Source organism: Heliconius melpomene, chromosome 14, assembly GCF_056956725.1.
Source record: "Heliconius melpomene rosina isolate 202511_hmr_F chromosome 14, ASM5695672v1, whole genome shotgun sequence".
Classification (NCBI taxonomy): Eukaryota; Metazoa; Arthropoda; class Insecta; order Lepidoptera; family Nymphalidae; genus Heliconius; species Heliconius melpomene.
The window spans coordinates 6,440,586-6,460,943 of NC_140402.1; the positions used below are offsets into that span (position 1 = coordinate 6,440,586).

Here is a 20,358-nt window from a genome sequence, read left to right on the forward strand (position 1 = left end):
ACTACAGGCTTCTAAAATAAATGTACATAGGTTCTTTTTTTTACTATCACGCTCTATCCCGCACACAGCAGTATAGGCAGAGGGAACCAAGTGTTGTAATGCTGCCGATTTTTGCGCTGAATTCTAGAGGCGTTGCGTGTTGAGTGGCAGAACTCAACACAGCGCTTCGCCTCGACACCAGCGCTAAGAACTTAATAATTTCCTCGAATGGGAATCAAACTCATAACCTGTCGCGTTTACTGTCACACACTAGTGCCCGTACACCACGACTTACCTCAACTTACAATGTTCCTCATAAAAAAAACATAAATAACAAACCACTAACAAATTATGTCAGTCGTACGATTCGAAATGTTTTTAATATATAGTGTATTTCGTAACCGATAACCGTATTTTATTTAAAAACTAGACGTCTCTTATCTCATCTATGTCTAATTATCTCTTCGCTCGGACTAGTTATTCAAGTTCAGCTTGCATCATTAGACCGGTTTTTTATCTTTTTTTTTTGCGTTAAAATCCCACACATACAAAAAACTTAACGTCGCGGCTGGATCAAATAGTTAATTTGGGTAATATTTAATTAAAAAATTAAAATATAAAAAACGTGAGTGTAATGTTAAAGTTAAAAAGTTAAAATTAAGTTAACTTACCACGCCGCCTCCAGCAGAATGGACCAGGAGGCTCTTGCCAGGGGTCAGGTTGGCCATCTCGAAGAGGAGAAGGTAAGCCACGACGTAGTTGGTGGTGATTGCGACGGCGTCCAACGCTGACATTCCCTCGGGTAACGCGTACACATACTGGGCAGGCACAGCTACCAGTTCAGCCCAAGCTTTGTATTCGGGCAGAGCGACGACTTGATCGCCGACCTACAGGAAATAAAATAATATTCAAATTATCGTCAATAGTTTTTTTTTCAGTCTAGTGTTAAGACACTCCGTCCTTCCACGACATCAGATATAAATGATAGAACCCACAACCAAAATAGTTAAAAATTAATTAACTTAAAAAATGTTAAAAATATTACTTTCATTAAATTATTATGGAATCTAAAAAAGAGTAACAAGCATTTCGATTGAACAATATCTCATAACAATGTACATTCGTGATATTAATTAAAACGGCATAGATATTTCTGCATTTTGTTTCCAGTATTTTTTTTATGCGTCTCGAATAAATACAATTTTAGTTTTAATTACATACAACTGGAACAAACTTCCATCAATGCAAGTACTTAAAACTCATCTTGAATCATACAAAACATAGTTGCTTGTTACAATATTATTCAATTTAATAGTATCATTAACAAGAAATATAGCATCCTTCCAGAGTTCATAAAGAAATAGGGTTAACACGCTGCTAACTTACTTTTAATTATAAGCAATTCACTTTTTCTGTAATTTTTAGTAAAATTCGATTACCTTCCGCGCGAAAAGTTATTTTACAAACCTGTTTTATTGTAAAATTATTATTTAAAAATAACTTCATATTGAGGGTACATCTTCAATTTTAAATTCAATTATTGCTTTTAATAATATTATATGATTATTATAAATTTCTAGTGTACAAGCATCTCTTCTATATACCTACATTTATAAATCATGACAGGTTTTGGTGTTAAATAAAAAATAGACCAAACGGGCGTTACTTTTCAATCAAAACCGACAGATCAATAGACAACGGACCTTTGAACTTTTTTTATTATTTAATCTGTCTCGACACAGAATCTCTTAAAAACGTTGACACGCCTATCCTTTAATAGATCTACACACATGTGGGCTTTATAATTTGCTAAATAATGTTGATATTAAATTTCACGTAACTTAATATTAAAATGACAGATTTCATCTAAAGCAGAGTAATTATAAATTAATTTATCGTTCATAAGAACTTTTCACTAGTTAAAATAATATTTGTCATGTTTGTAACAAGAAGTCATTTCAAAAATTGCATTTGTTATATTTATGTTTATGTTACTCTAAATGTTTTTAGGTTGTAAATAAATTATGGTTAAAGTTTACCTTAAAATTGGTGACGCCCTCGCCAACCTGCTCGATCTCTCCGGCACATTCAAATCCGAGGATGAATGGAGTTTTAGGAGGAGAATCGATAGCGCCTTGTCGTACGATCAGATCTTGGAAGTTTAGACCACTGTGGAAGAAATAAGTTATGTTAAAAATGTTAAATAGCAGCACCATACACTTATTGTGCTTTACCAGTTCCTACATTTATTCCGATATTTCTTATTACAAATAATGCGTTTGGTAAAATTTATTTGCTTAAAGGTAAATTCAAATTTGTACTTTTAGAAGTGTTTGTCTTATTATTGTAGGTATTTAGACCAAAATTGTGAAAGAAGATTCCACAACTGAAATAAAATAGCTTATTTACAGCTAGGCTAAAAAACTAAATAAAGTTTCAATAATACTACAAGTTTACAACATTTCTATATACATGGTATCTAAACAAATAATAATAATGTAAATATTTAATACACAGATAATCATAAAGATGCCCTTAACATATTTTCAAGTAAGTTCAAATTATTAATAAACACCACGACGCCGCTCACGATATGGATCTCGTTACCATTTAATAAAACTGGGAGTCTAATTAATGCGGTGAGGCAAAAGAATGCGGTAGCCATTTATTATTATGCATCACTACGCGAGTGGAATACAGAAACTTATATTTAAATATTGGTCCATGTTTAATAAGTATCAATCATCAGTCAATATGTTCAGGTCGACACCTGCTAGCCAAGTATATGTGGTAAAACTTAACAGAGGTAGCTGGTTCTTCCTCTTTTTTTGTTATGAGTGGATGGTTCAAATTGAGATTTGCCAATGTTTAACAACGCTGACTGCATCATCTTAGACATTATGGGTCTCGGTAGTAAACAATTATTACTTACATTTACGCAAAATTATTAATTTACAATCCTCATACATATCTCACACAAACAAAAGTTTGATTATAGGAAGTAATAACAAAATATTATCTTAATTCACACAATGTTTCGAAAATTTATACGCGAAGTTATTTTAAACGTGTTACATATGATTCATGATGGCTGCATGCATGCATAGTAGCACAAATAGGTACATGTAATTGTTGTATGGTCGGTACGTGCTCGGTGTTGTAAACCGCGGGCGTCGGTCGAAGTAATCGATATTTGCGACTGTCTCCACCCACCTACCACTAACGCCGCCATAAAGATTTACAAACTGATATCGATTTGAACAACCTATGTTTTGTAATATGGAGCCTTGTTTATCCATTACAAATAGCTATTACAATTTTGTGGGTAATATTTAGCAGAAAAAGCGAATAGGTTAAATATTAGCATGTACTTATAATCAACTTCAACAATAATTTTAAATACCATCTCATATTACCACGCCAGAAATATGTATTTATAAAAACTAGACGTTATAGTTTAAACTCAATGTTAGTGCATTTCTTCACCCATTTAATAAACTAAGTATTTTTGGAAATCCTTGACGAAAAGCAGTCCAGAACGAGCGTATTGAAATAATGCAGTCTTACACACAATGGGTGTGACGTCTGTACATTGTTTACTCGCATTACCATTTACTGGTAAATGTTCATGCGAAGTTTTACAAGAGAAATGATAAGTATCTATCATTTTTCATATCGGCATAAAATTGATATTTTATCTTCGAAAATTACGTCTACTTTACTATATAGGTAAGTGTTCGTATTCTATTATCGTCTTTATATACTATGTAGATTAACACTAAATCTGGGTGGTCTCACGTGTTTTGAAAATTAAAGAGGAACAAACAGAATGTATAAACATTTTGTATGTAGTAACTTTTGCATAGAAATTATGTTGCGTAGATTTCAGAATTGATAACGATAGCATATTTTAAAATATATTTATATAATTTCTTTAGTAATCCCTATTATTTTCCTAATTTTTTAACGCACGATCCTGTGTAGTACAAGGTAAATTTTATCTAAATTATTTCTACATATAAATAGGTTATAACTTTACAGTAAACCAAAATTTCACAAATGATTCCTAATTACTTTAATACCATATAAGGCGTTATACTTTAAATAATTAGGTACTATTTTAAGTTAGCAAACAAGTACAGTATAAATATAAACTTCAAAACATTTTCAATTCTATACAAATTATAGGTTCGAAGCACACCGAGACCGTCTACATATAATTACTGAACGAACATGACTCACTGCCGTCAAAAATTCTGTCTTCCTATAAAAAAAATTGGGGTTATTCATAGTGATTCACAGTTCACGCCGAGTTCTGTTTACATTGTTTCGTTATTTACTTGATTCATTTGAGGGGACGACCGGCGATCGGGTGAACAGGGGGAACCCTCGTCAGACACTAAAATAATATTAATGTCTCCATGCAATTGTGAATAATTGGGACTATAGTAGTTTTAAAGATATTAGATATAGTATTGTTAGAACCCGCATCCTTTTTATTAGCTAAATTGGCCACGGGTTTTATTTTAAACCTTCCCTCCATTATCAATGATCGTAAGACTCAAACGCCGTGAGTTGGAATGCTAAGCTGAGATAATCTCCGGCACCATGTCTCGTTTACTCGCATTGAATTTTCACGCACGCTACCTGACCGTTTATTCAACGATTTGAATGGCTTCCTTTTACAATGATGGCTTGTGATACTGTGTGCAGGTAAAAAGATTATTTGAAAGACGAAATTGATTATACACTTTTCGAATATTTATTTAAATTACAAAAGTTACAATTTCGTGCTTAAAATATTTATTGATTGTTTTTTTTTATCAGCTACTAGGGTAGGCAGAGGGAAACTACTGTTAAGACACTCCGTTCCTCACTTCCCGACGAATTTTGGAGGCATTGCGTGTTGAGTAGTGGAACTCAACACCGCACTTTGCCTGGACAGCAGACAGAAGAGAGAAGAAATGGACATATAAATTTAAATAAATATTTCATTTCCTCGAGTGGAGTTCAAACCCACAACTAATCGCGTCTACAGTCACAGCTTGTGCTCTACGACTGGTTTTTTTATTGATTGTTTTATTATACATACTTAGCTACTTAGTGCGTGACTCACAGTATTAATTGTAACGAGGCCTTTTTGTTGATAAAGCCTAATGTCGCCAACAAACGAATTGCTAACACAAACCCATCAACCCTGTCCCCGTTTGATAACATAATTAAGACCCATAATTTCCATAATTGCCTACCTGACCCGAAAAAGGGTGAAATTCTTAGTCACTAATTTTGTAACTAATTATTCACTCACAAGAATTATTTAAGCCTAGTTGTGTGTCACTTGAAAAAATGAAATATTTATTTAAATTTATATATTAACTTGCAATTGCCATGCAATGCCTTTGAAATCGGCGGAAAGTAGGGAACAGAGTGTCTTAACATTAAGTTCCCTCTGCCTGCTCTGCTATGTACAGGATATACTATTATTATTTTATTTGTTTTGAAGAACTATTTAAAAATTAAACTTCAACCGTAAATATCTCTTTTAGAAACATAAAAACGTAATCAAATGAAAACCTTTAAATCAACCAACGAAGGTTTTCTCAATAACCCGATTACAACCCTAGCAAAGCAGTAATGCTATTAATGAATTATGTAGAATTGCTATACACGCAATTCAAATAACTTTCCGGTTTATTAAACACCGCCGAATGATACGGCAAGAATAATGATGAATAACTTATTCTTAACTTCGCACTTACTGTGGCTGTCGTGGCGCAGGGGCACAAGGGTGTGACTGTAACGCGACGGTTGTGGGTTCATGGGTTTGATTCCCACTCGAGCGGCGAAAGGTCTGGCGTTGACTTCCGCTACTCAACACGCAACGCCTCGAATAATTCGGCGAAAAGTGGAAATCGGAATGTCTCAACATTAAGTTAACTCTGCATAGCCCCCTGCTGTATGCATATTTGATTTAATTTGAATCATAACTTCGCACTACGACACCCTCTTCAAACATGTTTCCAAGTACTATTAAAATGTATACAAATGAATGAAAAACCCACCCCCATTTCGTGGTAATTTAAAATTGCATTGGGGTCGTCGATACGGCGCGACCCGGCGACGGCGGGCGTCGCGACGACGCGTCACTTCTATACCTAGTTATACTATAGTTATACTATAGTTGAAACACGCAAAGTTGCAAACTACAAGATATGAATTTAAATTTACACTAACCACAACTAAAGGTAACCCGACCACTGGTTACTTTTGATTGCTACATCTTTTCGTACGTGTATAAATTAAAAAGTACCAAATATTATTTATTTATTCATTTTACTAACAATAAATGACAAAACTAACCACACGAGGTTCTGAGAGGTTTCTTAATATAAATTTCGAAGGTTTTCTTGTAAGTATATGCTACCCGGCACTTCGAAGCGTAAAATCTCTTTGGAGTTTTAAAAAATAGAATAAACAGGACTCTTTGCTTAAGTCAGTCATTTTCTTTTTACTATAATATGTCAGGAATGACCACCTGGACTCATTTAAAAATTACTGGACTCCTTCGGAAGATTTAATTAGTTAAAGAATGGATCACGGCTGTTAATATTTCTATTTTGCAAAAAAAAGTATGTATTGTATATTAAATAAACTTATTATAAATTAAAATTCAATACTACTTATGACAAATTCAAAATTATTAGTCAAGATTACGACGCAAGATTAGACGAATTAATGAATATAAGAATCATCAAAATCGGTCAATATTTGGTCTCTACGTGCCCACATAGAAGAGAAAGAGAAACATTAACGCAAAAGCGTCTAAAAATTAAAAGCAAGACATCGATTAAGCAAACTAAAAAAATATTAAAGCTAAAATATCTACAGACAGTCTCGAGAAGTTAATACTTTGCCTGAGCTGCAACTAGCTGCGATTACCGATATAAAAGTCTCTGACATTTTCAAGTTACGTCATAAAGAGTTCATAAGCGTCATTGTGATGCGGAATGTGTACCTCCACCATATTACACTTCAAACTCTTCTTCCGTTCGGCGCTCATGTTTCATGTTGAACGTGCTTGTACTTAGGAAAGTAAGTACTTAACTATCTCCTTCAACTGTCGTGCGAGCGACGGATAGACAACGCTTAGATATAATAAGATATGTGTATTATATATAGCTATATCGCTATACTGATGCAGTGGACTTATGCTTGAATAAATATGTTTGTGAATTGGAATTTGGTAAGAATTTAAATATATGATTTCAATATTAATACGATTTAGGTTTTAGTTAAAGATTAAATGGGCATTTACTTGGTTTTTATTTTGACACAATCCCCAATTCAGAGACAGATTTTAAAAAACCAAAAGAATAATTCTTCTGACTCACCCTTCAGCAATTACACTGCTAATTGAATCCAATTTAGACATCAAAGTTAATAGACAAGTTAAAAATGTCACTTAAAAAATAACTTCCTTTCATAGTCATAGCCTGACTAAGAGTGCTTATTGATAAAAGACGGTGCGGATGCAAGAGCATTTTAAATTCGCATATTAATGTTCATTTCGTTTGTGACTAAACAAGGAATTTGAGGCATTTGTGGCGCAGTGGTGCACGGATTTGACGGGTGTGGGTTCGATCCCCAATCGTAATATTTTCATTTCTTCGTTTTGAAGGCAAAGCGCAGCGTTAGGTTCCGCCACTCAACACGCAATGCCTCGAAAATTCGTCAAAATGTCTTACGTTGGAAATTACCTTTAACTTGGAGATTATCGTTCATAGTAAAATCGACATTATTTATGAATTAAAATATCTGTTTCACGTGTATAGTACAGAGTACGAGCGCATCAAAAGGAATTTCCTAGTTCGCGTGTTTATGATTCATTTGTATTCCGTAGGTATGTTCGTACAGACGAGTTAGCGAACTAACCTACGTTGTATTACGAACACATTATGAATAGAGACAGGAAACTGCGGCTTCGATTATCGGTGTTTTATATTCTGTTAATATGTTATAATATCCTGACGCAATATTTCTGTAATATTTAATTGCATATAGAGATTTCTGATTTTTTTGTACACTGTGTATATAAATATATTCATATTAAAGTATATTATTAGATATATATATATTTTTAAATGGAGGTGCTGGTGATTGCAAGAAATGAAGGACGGAAGGCAAGATCAGGGTAAACGGTAAGATATTAGAACAAGCAAATGAAGTGATACATTTGAGATCTCGATTGACCTTCGAATCATCAACCTCTTCATACATGGCCTCGGATGGCATATTTTAGTGGAGATTGATGACAGTGGACGAGGCCGAAAGGTGTATGCAGAGACCGTAGCCCTCGACCCTCCGTTTTCTCTGGCTACCCCGCTAGAGATACAGCGTGAAGCTATGTAATGTAAATATATTATTTAAAATTCTTAAAGCTTGTAAAGGAGCAACTATGGGGTCAAAAAACATAGAATTTCAGCAAACATCGCATGACTTTAAATACCATAGTACCAAGTAAAACAAATAGCGTGACTCAAAACCCTTAGTCCATGATCCTTTTACAGAGGAATTTAGGTTAAATTAAAAAATATATATGGTTCCTAGCTCACATAAACACAAATGGAACTATTTTTATTGGCATTAATTATTACTATAAAAAACGAGATATCAGATAACAATTAAATATTCAACCTCTTTAATAAAAATATATAATATTTATAAACAAAACATAAATATATGGATAAATTTTAATATTAATCTATAGCTTAATCCAAATTCCGAATTCAAATTCTTGTAGTTCTTTTTTGGCGGTCGGAAGCCCGTAGGTCTCAAGCATCCGGTTAGCGGTGCTTATACAAAGCTATACTGAGCTACCACACGTGACCATAACTTCCTATAAACCTGACAGATTATATAATTGTATAACAAAAAAGTTATAACATTTTGTGATGTTATTAACCGTATCATAGAATTAGAAATTAATAAAAGGAATTTAAATCAATATCAATTTAAATATATGACTGTTTGACAAATAGCTCCAGAATTAAACTCGCAATCCCTCCTCCCTTCGGCGGAGTAATAAGTGGGGAACGGAGTGTCTTAGCATTAGGTTCCCTCTAGGGTACCTTATTTTTTTTTAATTTCAATGTAAATAAATATATTGTTTGTTTAATATGACTTTAAAGAATCCGCTGGCAATATCGGTCATTGGATATTGCAGCACAGTTGACAACTCACGGTCGATGTACGTGGTTGTGGTCAAGTAAGTAATAATATATTTTCTACCAATAGTCATAATTAGATAAATACTTATAATTTTTATTCTTCGGATTTTTTGTTTAACCAATACTATTGTTAACCCATCAATATAATTGTCGTAAATTAAATCAGCTTCACACTGTAACCCGCACACAGCGGGGTAGGCAGAGAGAACCTTGTGTTAAGACACACCGTTTCAACTTTCCGCCGAATTATCGAGACATAACGTGTTAAGTGGCGGAACACAACGCCGGGCTTTTGCCTTGGTGCTAGAGCGAAGAAATTTAAATATATTTTTAAATAAATATTTAATTTCTTCGATTAAGGATCGAACCCAAAACCTGTCACGTTTACAGGCATACGCTTATGCCCCTGCATCTCGACTGGCCTCAATATATATATTTTTTTAAAAAAGTACTTTTAATTTTTTTTATTCCTCGAATCTTTTGCTTAACTAACTCTATAATTACTTAACCCATCAACATAATAGTAATAAAAAACAACAAAATATGTCAATCATTACCCACTCTTTGTGTTTTCAGGAAATGAGTCTCCATTCCACAGCTGGGTGGACACTCGCTTGGGGTGGTCAAACAAGCATAAATTTACATCGACAAAAACACTGACCCGTTCTGGCGGACTAAAACTATATCCTATATCTTATAAAACAAAGTCGCTTTTCGTGTCTGTCTGTTGTTTCTAACTCTTCTTCTTCTAAACCACCCAACGGATTTTGTTGCGGTTTTCACCATTAGGTCGAGTATTTTTCGTAGAAGGTTTATATATAGTTTATTATTTGTACATTCTTATGTAAATTAACATAAATACGAAAAATATGAATAAAGTCCTACCCGCTGAGACACTTTCGCGCATGCGCTGCTTTAATGGTAAGTACTACATGAAAAAAATGTACTGGAGTATTCTTCCTCTCAATGAGATCTACAAAAAAGTCCGCGAGAGCATATTTTTATCTTTTAAGGATAACGTGTAGTGATTATATTTCTGTCTAAAAATAATAATTTCAATATATTTTTTATTGTGAGGGATATTTTTCCATAATGGTATTAATCCTTATCCTTTAAAATACTTTATTAATTTTCTACGTTAAACGAAGATAAAATTTGCTTTTTACACAATTTCGAAATTGCGAACAGTTTAAGAGAAAAACGCATTTAATTGTTGACACATCACGTCGTTGACACTTCAGCAGTATCGACTCAAGTTTTACTTATCCCTTACTCACAGCATATAAATAAGTATATTAGTAACGTTGGCCGTGTAATGTAGATCAAAACTGTCTTTACTGTTTTTCATTTTAATAAGTACTTTAGAAGTTGTTACAATATCAAAAAATCCTTGCTGCGAAACGGCTCGCCACTCGCCATGCGTCCGCCGCGCCCGCCTGCCTTACACGCATCGGTGGTTCAGTGGTAGAATGCTCGCCTGCCACGCGGGCGTCCCGGGTTCGATTCCCGGCCAATGCATTCTATTTAATTTTCCTCACAGGCAGCCACGTAGTGCTTGCTTTTCATCAGGGACAGAATACCCTCTTCAGCATTAACCACAAGCTCGAAAAAAAAACCCGCCCGCTATAGAGGCATAGCAACGAAGATTTAGATGCGTTTGCACGTATTGGATAATTGGAGTTGTATGTATTATCTCAGCGCGATATATTTGGTTTCATATTTTTTGCAGTAGTTATTAGTAGGTAGGTTTTTGTTTATAACTTCTTCCGTTTAAAAATAGTCATTTAAATATATTTAAAGAAGTACTTGAAAAGATTAGTAGCACAGATTTAAAATTACGGCACCTACTAAAAAATCCTTGCCGAGTAAAACAATTGGAAAATCCTTATTGAAACTACGAAAATGCGGGTTGCATTAGGGTTTAATTAATTTTCTCATTATCTTAAGTGCTTTGCAAACATACATTATATGAATAATTCAGTAGTAAAAGCGGGCGAAGCCGCAAGGGGGTCGCTAGTATAAATATATGTCACACTTCCCACAGACAACAGTCCTTGTAAGCGCGACTGGTTATGGGTTCGATCCCCCCCTCGAGGAAATGAAATGTTTATTTAAATGTATACATTCATTTCTTTCTAGTGTAGAGGCGCGGCGTTGAGTTTCGCCACTCAGAACGCAATGGCTCCAGAATTCGGCAGAAAGTGGGGAACAGAGTGGCTTAACATTAGGTTCCTTTTGGCTACCGTGCTGTGAAGGAGATTTAATTTCATTTTTTTTTTTTACTTCCAACAGCCAAATAGAATATAGAAGCTCTCACATTAGATGCAATCGAGTGAAGTAAGTGTGGAAATAGAAACAATAAACAGTATCTACTATATGAACGTTAATAGCGGATATAGATCAGACAAGAGTTCGATTGTTAATCGACCAATTATCGCTTTTAAAAAGCAAAGAATACAGTACTTATTGCTATTATTACAACCTCGGAGCTCGAAGGCTTAAGTAACCAGTGGTTCTCTTACAATGTAAAAGCCGATACGAGTGAAGCCACTTTTTGTGCCTCCTAAAGTCTTTTATTTGTAAAAGTGTATGGGTACACATTTTAGGACGTACCTTCATAAAACTTTAATTCAAGTAACCGTTAGAGGCGAAATGGTTTTTTCTTTTATTGGTTTTGACTATTTTTTATTCTGTGACATTGTAAATATTACTATACTAGCGGCCCGCTGGCGGTTACACCCGCGTGAACTATGTTATTATTAATCTGTCTCTATGACTACGTCCTAGTGACGTCTATGCAAAATTTGAGACTCCTAGCATTTGTAGTAACGAAGTTTCATGCAAATTTTCGACCCCCAAAAACAACCCCTTAGAAGTCGAATATTGCAAATTCCCGTCTTAGCGAGCACCTACGTCCTATAAGTAACTCTTATGCAAAATTTGAGATTCCTAGCACTTGTAGTTTCTGAGATTTCGTGATGAGTGAGTGACCTTTCGATTTTATATATATAGATAAGTGAAATAAGATCTGTATCACCTTTGTGAACTAGGTTTTCAAAGCTTCACGCTGTATCCCGCACACAGTGCGGGTAACGAATCCACTACCAGTCGCGTTTACAGTCACACTTTGTACTTCTGCAGCTGACCTCAAACGACGACAACGAATGAGATCACAGGTTTGTTTAAAGTATTTTATCATAAACATCAATAATAATCGTTCGGTACCTTCTCAGAAAGTAATATACACTGATAACAAAGACAAAGAACTTAAAGTAAATATTAATAGTCAGTTTAGGATAGAAAAGATAAATAGTATATGTTATATTTACACAATCGGATGACTTCACTAACAAAATTATCAATACTGATGCTATTCTTGACATTCCAAAATCTTATCAATTTTCTCAGAATGCACTTGCTCATACTGATAAAATATTTATTTGTCTATTTATAAGAAATTGCACTTTAAATGCATTTAAATAAATAAAGAAGCAATGAATATGTCTTAATGGGAACGGACTGTCTTAAGTCTAGGTTCCCAGGTTCCTTTTGCCTACTATTCTCTGTGCGTGAAGCTAAAAAAAGAATATTACTATTGTTTTTTTTTTACTTTTGAAATGACTTCGAAAATAATAAGTATTATTAGACCCATATTCCAATACAAACATGTCGACACATGCGGGCCATAAAAAAGGGGCCAAATGAGTGTTAGTATAATATGGATATAATTCTGATCTTCCCAAATATCTAATTTGAGAAATAAAAACGTTTCGCGCCCCTAAAAGTATTTTGTAAACCATCATATGGCTGTTTCCTGTCAAACGGATACAAATAGTGAGTCAATTTTTCTGCTTCTTTATTATTTTATAAAATATTTCTTGATTAAAAAAAAAAAAAAGATTTAGATAGAATAATATAATATATAATAATATTTAGAAGATAGAAGATTTTTAACTTAACGCTAGGTTTCCTCTGCCTAATCTAGTATCAAAGCACTCCGTTCCCCATTTTTCGCCGATTTTTTCCAGAATTGCATTGTATGTTGAGTAGCGGAACTCAACGCCGCGCTCTGAGTGGAAATCGAACCCACGACCTGTCTCGTCCACAGTCACACTCTGGGCCACGAGTGACCTTAAATAATATTTAAAATTTATAATCTAAATGATGTATAATTGGTAAAATTAACGATTTATCGTTAAATTAGATACGATAATGTTATTTGGCGGTACCAAACAAGTTTTGCCTGATATTTTGCTTCTAAATTAGGGGATACAGGGGTGTCAAAGGGCTTATGAATTTAGATAATAATAAAATAGAACTATTGACAGAGAGCACGTGTTGGAAAGAACGGTTAATTTTCTTTGTGTGTATTTTTGTAGAAGAAATCACAAAAAACAATATTTTTTTTACATATACATTATGCCATTTTTAAATACTGTATACTATTGACATTTATTTTATAATAGACTAATTAGCGACCCGCTCACGACTTCGCCCGCTTGAATGACACAATTATTTATTTTCTCATCTAAATTACTTGTGTTCTAATAATATTATCATTTTAAAGACAAAATCTATGCATTGAACTTATTTTTTGCAACAATTTTATCAAAAAAAAATAGTTTGTATTGACATATTTGACATTTCTATTTATAAACCGATTTACATAAAACAAACGCTAGATAATAATGGACATATTCCAAAATACAATTATGGAAACTGCATTTAAATCGGTAAAGCCTTTTCAAAGATTAGAGACCAATTTACATTAAATGCTGCCTAATCGTAGATTTTGTCATACATCTCTTTTTACATATAGTTATTGACTTATTCGCTTCCCAATCCGTGATTTCTTATTTTATGTAAACAAAAACTGATAGTTTTATTTTGCAATTCATCTTACTTTATGTAAATAAATATAAAAAACAGTTAAATAGATATAATGATAATTATTTTCCAAATCTATAAATATATAGATTTATTAACCTCCTCTCGTCTCTCAAAGTGACCTTTTATTTTATTATTGTTATATGAAATTTAATGGATCGTGGTAATGTTCCTTGTGAGAGGGGTACAACTGAGTCGATAATAAATTACTTGTGTCCGCTCAGCGCTTTGTGATAATAAAATTATACAATAAACGTACTTATATGAAGTTAGTCCTGTTAGTGCATTGAAATTTTGCAGTTATCGAACATCGTTTCATTTTTCTTATATTTTAAACCTAGATTAATGGAGACAAGTAAAAATCCCTTAAATTAATATTTAATATAAATAACATTTATTTATTTATACCTACTACTAATGTCTAAAAATAAAAAAAATAAATATTTATTATATTTTATGAGACAATTAAAAACGTTCAATGCGTTCCGAACTAAAACAAAAAAAAACCTTAGAAAAATATAAATCCAACACATGCCCCTATATCTACATTTTCATCAAGAAGTATAACTTAATGGATGCTATAAAAAAATAAGCATCGGCGTCGAAAGACGGGGCTCGCGGAGATTGGTCGCGAGGACCGAGGGCCGGGGACGCGTATTGATCTGGCCGCGTACCCCCCGCGCCCCCCACTCTCCCCTCTGGGCCCCCCGCCTCCCCGCCAGACGAGCGGGGGCACTCGCAACCCTCATCCCCCGGGCCCCCGCCGGCGCTCACCCCCCGGCACCCGGCGCAGGGCAACCACACCCCATAGTGCGAACGAGTCACGGGATTTTCCAATTCAATTTACTTAGCTATCGAGTAATAGATGACTAAAACGATATAGAAATTTATACGAAATGACTAAAGCGTCTATATTATTAGTGTTCATTTAGTTAAGGGTTAACGGCCTACAAAAAATCTGGATCAATAATTACTAGGAAACAGGGAAAGTACATAACCACCCTGTATATCGACCCTGCCAACAAATACATTATGGACGAACTCCGAGACATGTCCTCAGAATTGAATGCACATGCGCATTTTGTTGATAAAAAAAGATTAAGAGAATGCGAAATCTTTACCATATACAGGGAGCAGATTCGATTATGGTCACAATAAGCGACGAAGCATTTTCGTAAGTTCGTTGACTTCACCAACAATATACAGACGGACGACCCGCCACCAGCATCTGCTACGCGATCAAGGATTTCGTTTTATAGTCGCGCCATATGTCTTTTACAGAATATCTATCCTGACTCTGGTCACATATTTATATTAAAAAAACCACAAGTCGAGAAAACGAAATCAAATTTATCACAGCAATAAAGTGACTTTTGTTTGTTAATGAGTCAATATCGATAACCAAGTTAACTGACTCATCTGTAACAGTAGAAAACAAACGTATCAAATATAAGCCTGTGACGCACGCCCTAGTCATACTTAACTAAACAATTGTTTTACAAATCAATGTCTTTTGTTTATGCAACCCAATACAGGGGACAACACTTGTATTCAAAAATAATACGGATAAGTAAAAATTTTTCCTTTCTTTAACTAACTTGAAGTACTTAATCTTACTTTATTAATTTTAAACCCAAGCTGACGCTGTCATGAACCTAAGCTCTTCCTTGGAAATTGATTAATGGAGACAATCTCTTTCCAGTATTTTTTTGTATTATTAATTAATATAGAATAGAATTTATAAATTCAAATATATATTATTTGCAAATGCTCTTAAATTAGAAAATAGAACAATAGCTTAGCTATGTTCATTCAACAAGTAAACCACCATAAAATTTGCAGAAGCGAGTCCACCCACTCGTCAACCAAGTACCAAGGCACAACTTAGCGAGTTACTTAAATCGAGTTAGTTCAAGAGCATTACTTTCTATTGAGTCATAGGAAGAGAGCTATCTCGTACAGACGATCTCAATAAGGAAGAGGGTAATAAACAAATTCATCTCTCCCATCTTATGTGGCTACGTGGCCTATTGAAATGCACAATACTGCACTCTATACCCTGGAGCCCGGCATTCGAAGGGCAGAAGTTATTTTTAGACATTAAATTCATACCAACAAAGGGAAGGATGTGAGCAATTAACACGCACTCTCGTAGTAACGAGACTAATGCTGATGACAGCGTGATGGAAACCACAATCCGAACCGATTGTTAGATGATAACAGAATAAATGCACACATAATATAAATAACTGTACTACTACAGTAAGTAATTATATAGGTTATTTTAGATACGATAAATAAAAACAAGCGAGATCTCTCCGTCGTGCGCATTCACAAATGATTAAACATCAAAAAAGAAAGTCACTCATAAAAGGGCGAGAGTACATCCATAAGATTTCTCGGAAAAGTTTCTGACATCGACTTGACCTAATTGAATATAATGGTGTGTTATTCATATGTCGGATCCCATCTTTTTGTTTTAAGATGAAGAGAGGCGGCACTACAGCATCCGCGTCTATGACGAACGCTATAATAGGTTTGGATTTCATTTTATAACTGTTACATGTCATTAAATTAATAGCGCTATTAAATAAAGAACCCTTGTACGCGAGTCGATGGATGAAATGTTATTACATATTTAAGTATATAACAGCAAGTACTTGTGTTATTATTTCTATAATAAGTTTCACAGCTATATTTTTAATGAGGACTAAAAATTTTGTTTTGAAAATATGTTTATTAATACTTAGTTTAAGTTACATTACTTAATTTAGGAGTTTAAGTTACATTGCATTCCATGCTTCTTCTAAAATGTTCATTAATACATTTTTTAGGGTTTTTTAAAGTAAAGAGAGTCAAAAGAGAAGAGAGAGTCAAGAAAAATCCGTTATTTAGCGTGATGTCTATGTAATTGTGGGTGAATATTCTTTAAGTAATGTGGTTGCTTGTTGTGTTTATGTTACAGTTTCAAACAGAACACGTTTATCCTTGAACTGAACTATATTTAGACTTAAGACGATCTTGTGCTTGATATGATGCTTACCATATCCCTATTTAAGTTCACAGGAATTATTAGATATGGATTAATTTTGTGACAATTTTTAGTATTTGACAGATATATATAAGAAATAGGTACGGTGGTGGTTGAAATAGGTTACATTTTTTTTTCAACTTCATGCTGTATCTCGAGGGAACCTTACGTTAAGACACTCTGTTCCCCATTTTCCGCTGATTTTTTAGGGGTTGGCGTGATGAGTGGCAGAACTCATCGCCGTGCTTTCCCCTTGGTATCAGAGCGTAGAAAAGAAAGTAATAATAAATAATATAATTCATTACTCGTTGGATTCGAACCCACAACTGTCGCACACTTGTGACAACGACGTTGGTCTCAAGATTACATTTTGTAAATTTTTATTTTAAACTAATGTGCAAATTACATATACTGGAATGACTTTTAGCGGCAGCTGGTTCTGGACAGAGATTGTCGCGGTCATTAACATAGTAAGTCAACGATAAGCGTACTATATTTAGCAAGACCAGGGATGCGATCTGCGCCAACTTGACACCTCGCGCCTACGTGGTTCAGTTAACCCTAAATTACTTCCCTTCAAAGGAACTGATGGATGGGCTACGCGCATGCTTACTTCTAACTTTAGAAATATCTATCGACTATCTATTAGATTTCAACGAATACGAAGACATTTATATATATATATCTATAAATTTCTTTTTATTTCGACATTCATATTTCTGTTCACGTCATTATCTCAAGTATCCTGTCGTTGCGTCTTTATTACGAAGCACTGAAGCGATAAATACATACAAAGAACAATTGGTCATTCAAACTCCTCCGTGTGAACTTATAGTTTCCAGTTATACCTATATTATATTTAAGTAAGAAATACTTGGTAATTTAGTATTTTTGCGTGCACCAGTACATCGTAATTTTAAAAGGGTGTGTCAGCCCTTAAATTGATGGTTATTTACATTTAAGAATGTCACGTCCCCAGGCCGGTCGCTCAGGGCGCGGGCGCGTCACCCGCCGGCAACCGGCGAGCAATGGACGCAACGAAAGTGTGCGTGCAGAATTCTCAATCGGGTACAGTACGGTTAACAAGTCTCGGCCACCCTGTTAGGGTTTCTGAATCTATGCGCAATGCTTATTCGAGAAAAAATAAGAAAAATCGTAAAATCAAATCTGCTCAACAGTTTATAACTATCTTCAGAGTGGTCACGACTCGTTGGCCGTATTATACATAAGTCGTGAGGTACGGCAGGCAGATGTTAATGAAGCAAGCGAGACGAAAACGGGATCCGATTGAACAGTGCAGCGAAGGCACTGGGTAAGTGGGTACTACGTCACGGTCGTCGAATTAAAACACTACGATTTTTACGTTAACATTAAATAATTGTAAATAAATACGTTATCATTATATTTTGTTTGATTTTCCGAAATTTAAACTTTAAAGTCCTCAATTTTAATCTACAATTACATGCGCGTCAAGTCTACCCCCAGTAAATGAAAATATTGAATTGATGGATGACGGTTGGAAAAAAAAAAATGTTTAAGTACATTTTTTCTTTTTTCGAACTTTAACAACCCCTAAAATATAATTGATGACTTACCATGCCTTAACGCGAATCAGGACCTCGCCCTCAGCTACAGTAGGCTCAGGCTTCTTCAGAATCTTAACGGTTTTGAGACCCCCGAATCCAGTAAGAACGACTGCGCGCATCTCCTTGGGCGGCGGGGTCTCTTTTTCCTTTTCCTCGGTAGCCTTTTCAGGGGTCTCCTCTGGTGGGGTCTCAGTGGTACCATTTTCAGTCGGGGTCTTCTCTGGCGCCGCGGCCGCTGGGGTTTCCGTGCTTTCCGTCATCTCTTATATGTGAAATGGACGATCGAGTGATAAGGCAAGCGCACGAGAAGCGAATGAGCCTGATCGAATGAGGCGGAAACCGGCCGGCGAGACGACGCGTCGCGAAACGAATGAGTGGAGGGAAGGGCCCGCGCGCGCAGCGGAGCCCGGGGTGGCAGGCGGCGCGGTGGGGGCGCGCGGGGCGGGGGTGCGAACAGGTGGCCGCCGCCGCCCGAGCCTCCGCCCCGCGCCCTTCGTCCCCGGGCCCCGCTCGATATTGCACTACACAGGACCTGGATTAACTTTATTACTCTATACTGGATATAAAAACCCATAGGAGCCTTCGACTAAAATGCCTAAAATCTAAGTGCTAGTACGGAAGCGGCTTGGCAATGTGATAACTTCTAAACAGGGTACCTATAATATGTTTATTGAATATAAGTTAACTATAAGACAGAAATTACTGTTGTCGCTGTTCTTAATGGCGCAAATCCTTGTAAATCGAAAATCCCTCATAATTTCAAACAGTGCCATCCGTTCCTGTAAACGGATATCTTGCAACTTGTTGAACATTACAACAGGTTTAGTTGAAATAAGTTAAAGCTGTTCTTCTATTAAATCTATTTTTTATAAAAATTCCGAAAAAGTATTATCATGATTCACTAGCATATTCATTATTTTGTATAGTAGGTATATTATAGTTTATTTACAATCACAATGCATTACTTAGTAACTAAAGAGAAAATAATTAGACAAAAATATATACTTGGTTTTCATAAAAATATTTATTATTTATCACTTATTCTTTTCTAAATTATTGGATGGTATTGTGTTTTTATTAATTATATACTGGCATTATTAATATATGACAATAAATCTACGTAAAAGGCGATTCTTAATTGCATTAGACCAGAAGTGTAATTTGTTATGAATGTTCCCTTATATGTTCCCCCAATTTGTTGCTGATTATTGACCGGATCGACATTATCCTCTCATTCCATTTGAATTGCCGTCTGATTGAGATACGGGCTCGGTGTCATCGGACGCACTGTAACATTGCTTACCTAAAATCAATAGCTGCTACAGACACTATTATTCCCAGACAGACCCATCGATATACGGTATGCTGAAATAAAAAACCGGTTAAGTGCGAGTCGGAATCGCCCACCGACGTTTCCGTACCAATTTCAGGCTTGTAGTTAAACGAGAAGAACAATTTATAAACATTGACAAAATTAAGTTTACGAGCATATGCACTCATCTATACTATCTATACTAATATAATAAAGCGAAAGAGTTTGTTTGTTTGTTTGTTTGAACGCTAAGATCTCTGGATCTACTGGATCGATTTACTTTGTTTTTGTTTTGTATGAAAGCTGCATTCTTCAGAAGTGCTATAGGCTATATAA

General features: G+C 35.0%; 1 protein-coding gene and 1 long non-coding RNA gene across 3 annotated transcripts in view; one reads left to right on the plus strand and one right to left on the minus strand.

Annotated features, from left to right (window-relative positions):
* Positions 1 to 19,095, minus strand: part of LOC146532148 (putative NADPH-dependent quinone oxidoreductase VAT1L) — a 29,587-nt gene extending 10,492 nt beyond the window's left edge. The window contains exons 1-3 of one of the 2 annotated variants that reach the window (XM_085197506.1): positions 18,720 to 19,095; positions 2,019 to 2,148; positions 651 to 866 (exon numbers count right to left, since the gene is read on the minus strand). In XM_085197506.1, coding sequence (XP_085053632.1) covers positions 651 to 866; positions 2,019 to 2,148; positions 18,720 to 18,970 — 597 coding nt within the window. In that variant the 5' untranslated portion in view covers positions 18,971 to 19,095. The remainder of the gene's footprint in view (positions 1 to 650; positions 867 to 2,018; positions 2,149 to 18,719) is intronic. The other variant, XM_085197507.1, reaches the window with a different exon arrangement.
* LOC146532149 (uncharacterized) lies at positions 17,800 to 18,942 on the plus strand. Its single transcript, XR_014878753.1, has 2 exons — positions 17,800 to 17,987; positions 18,104 to 18,942. It is a non-coding gene; the product is annotated as an uncharacterized LOC146532149 (long non-coding RNA).
* Positions 19,096 to 20,358: the final 1,263 nt, after the last annotated feature.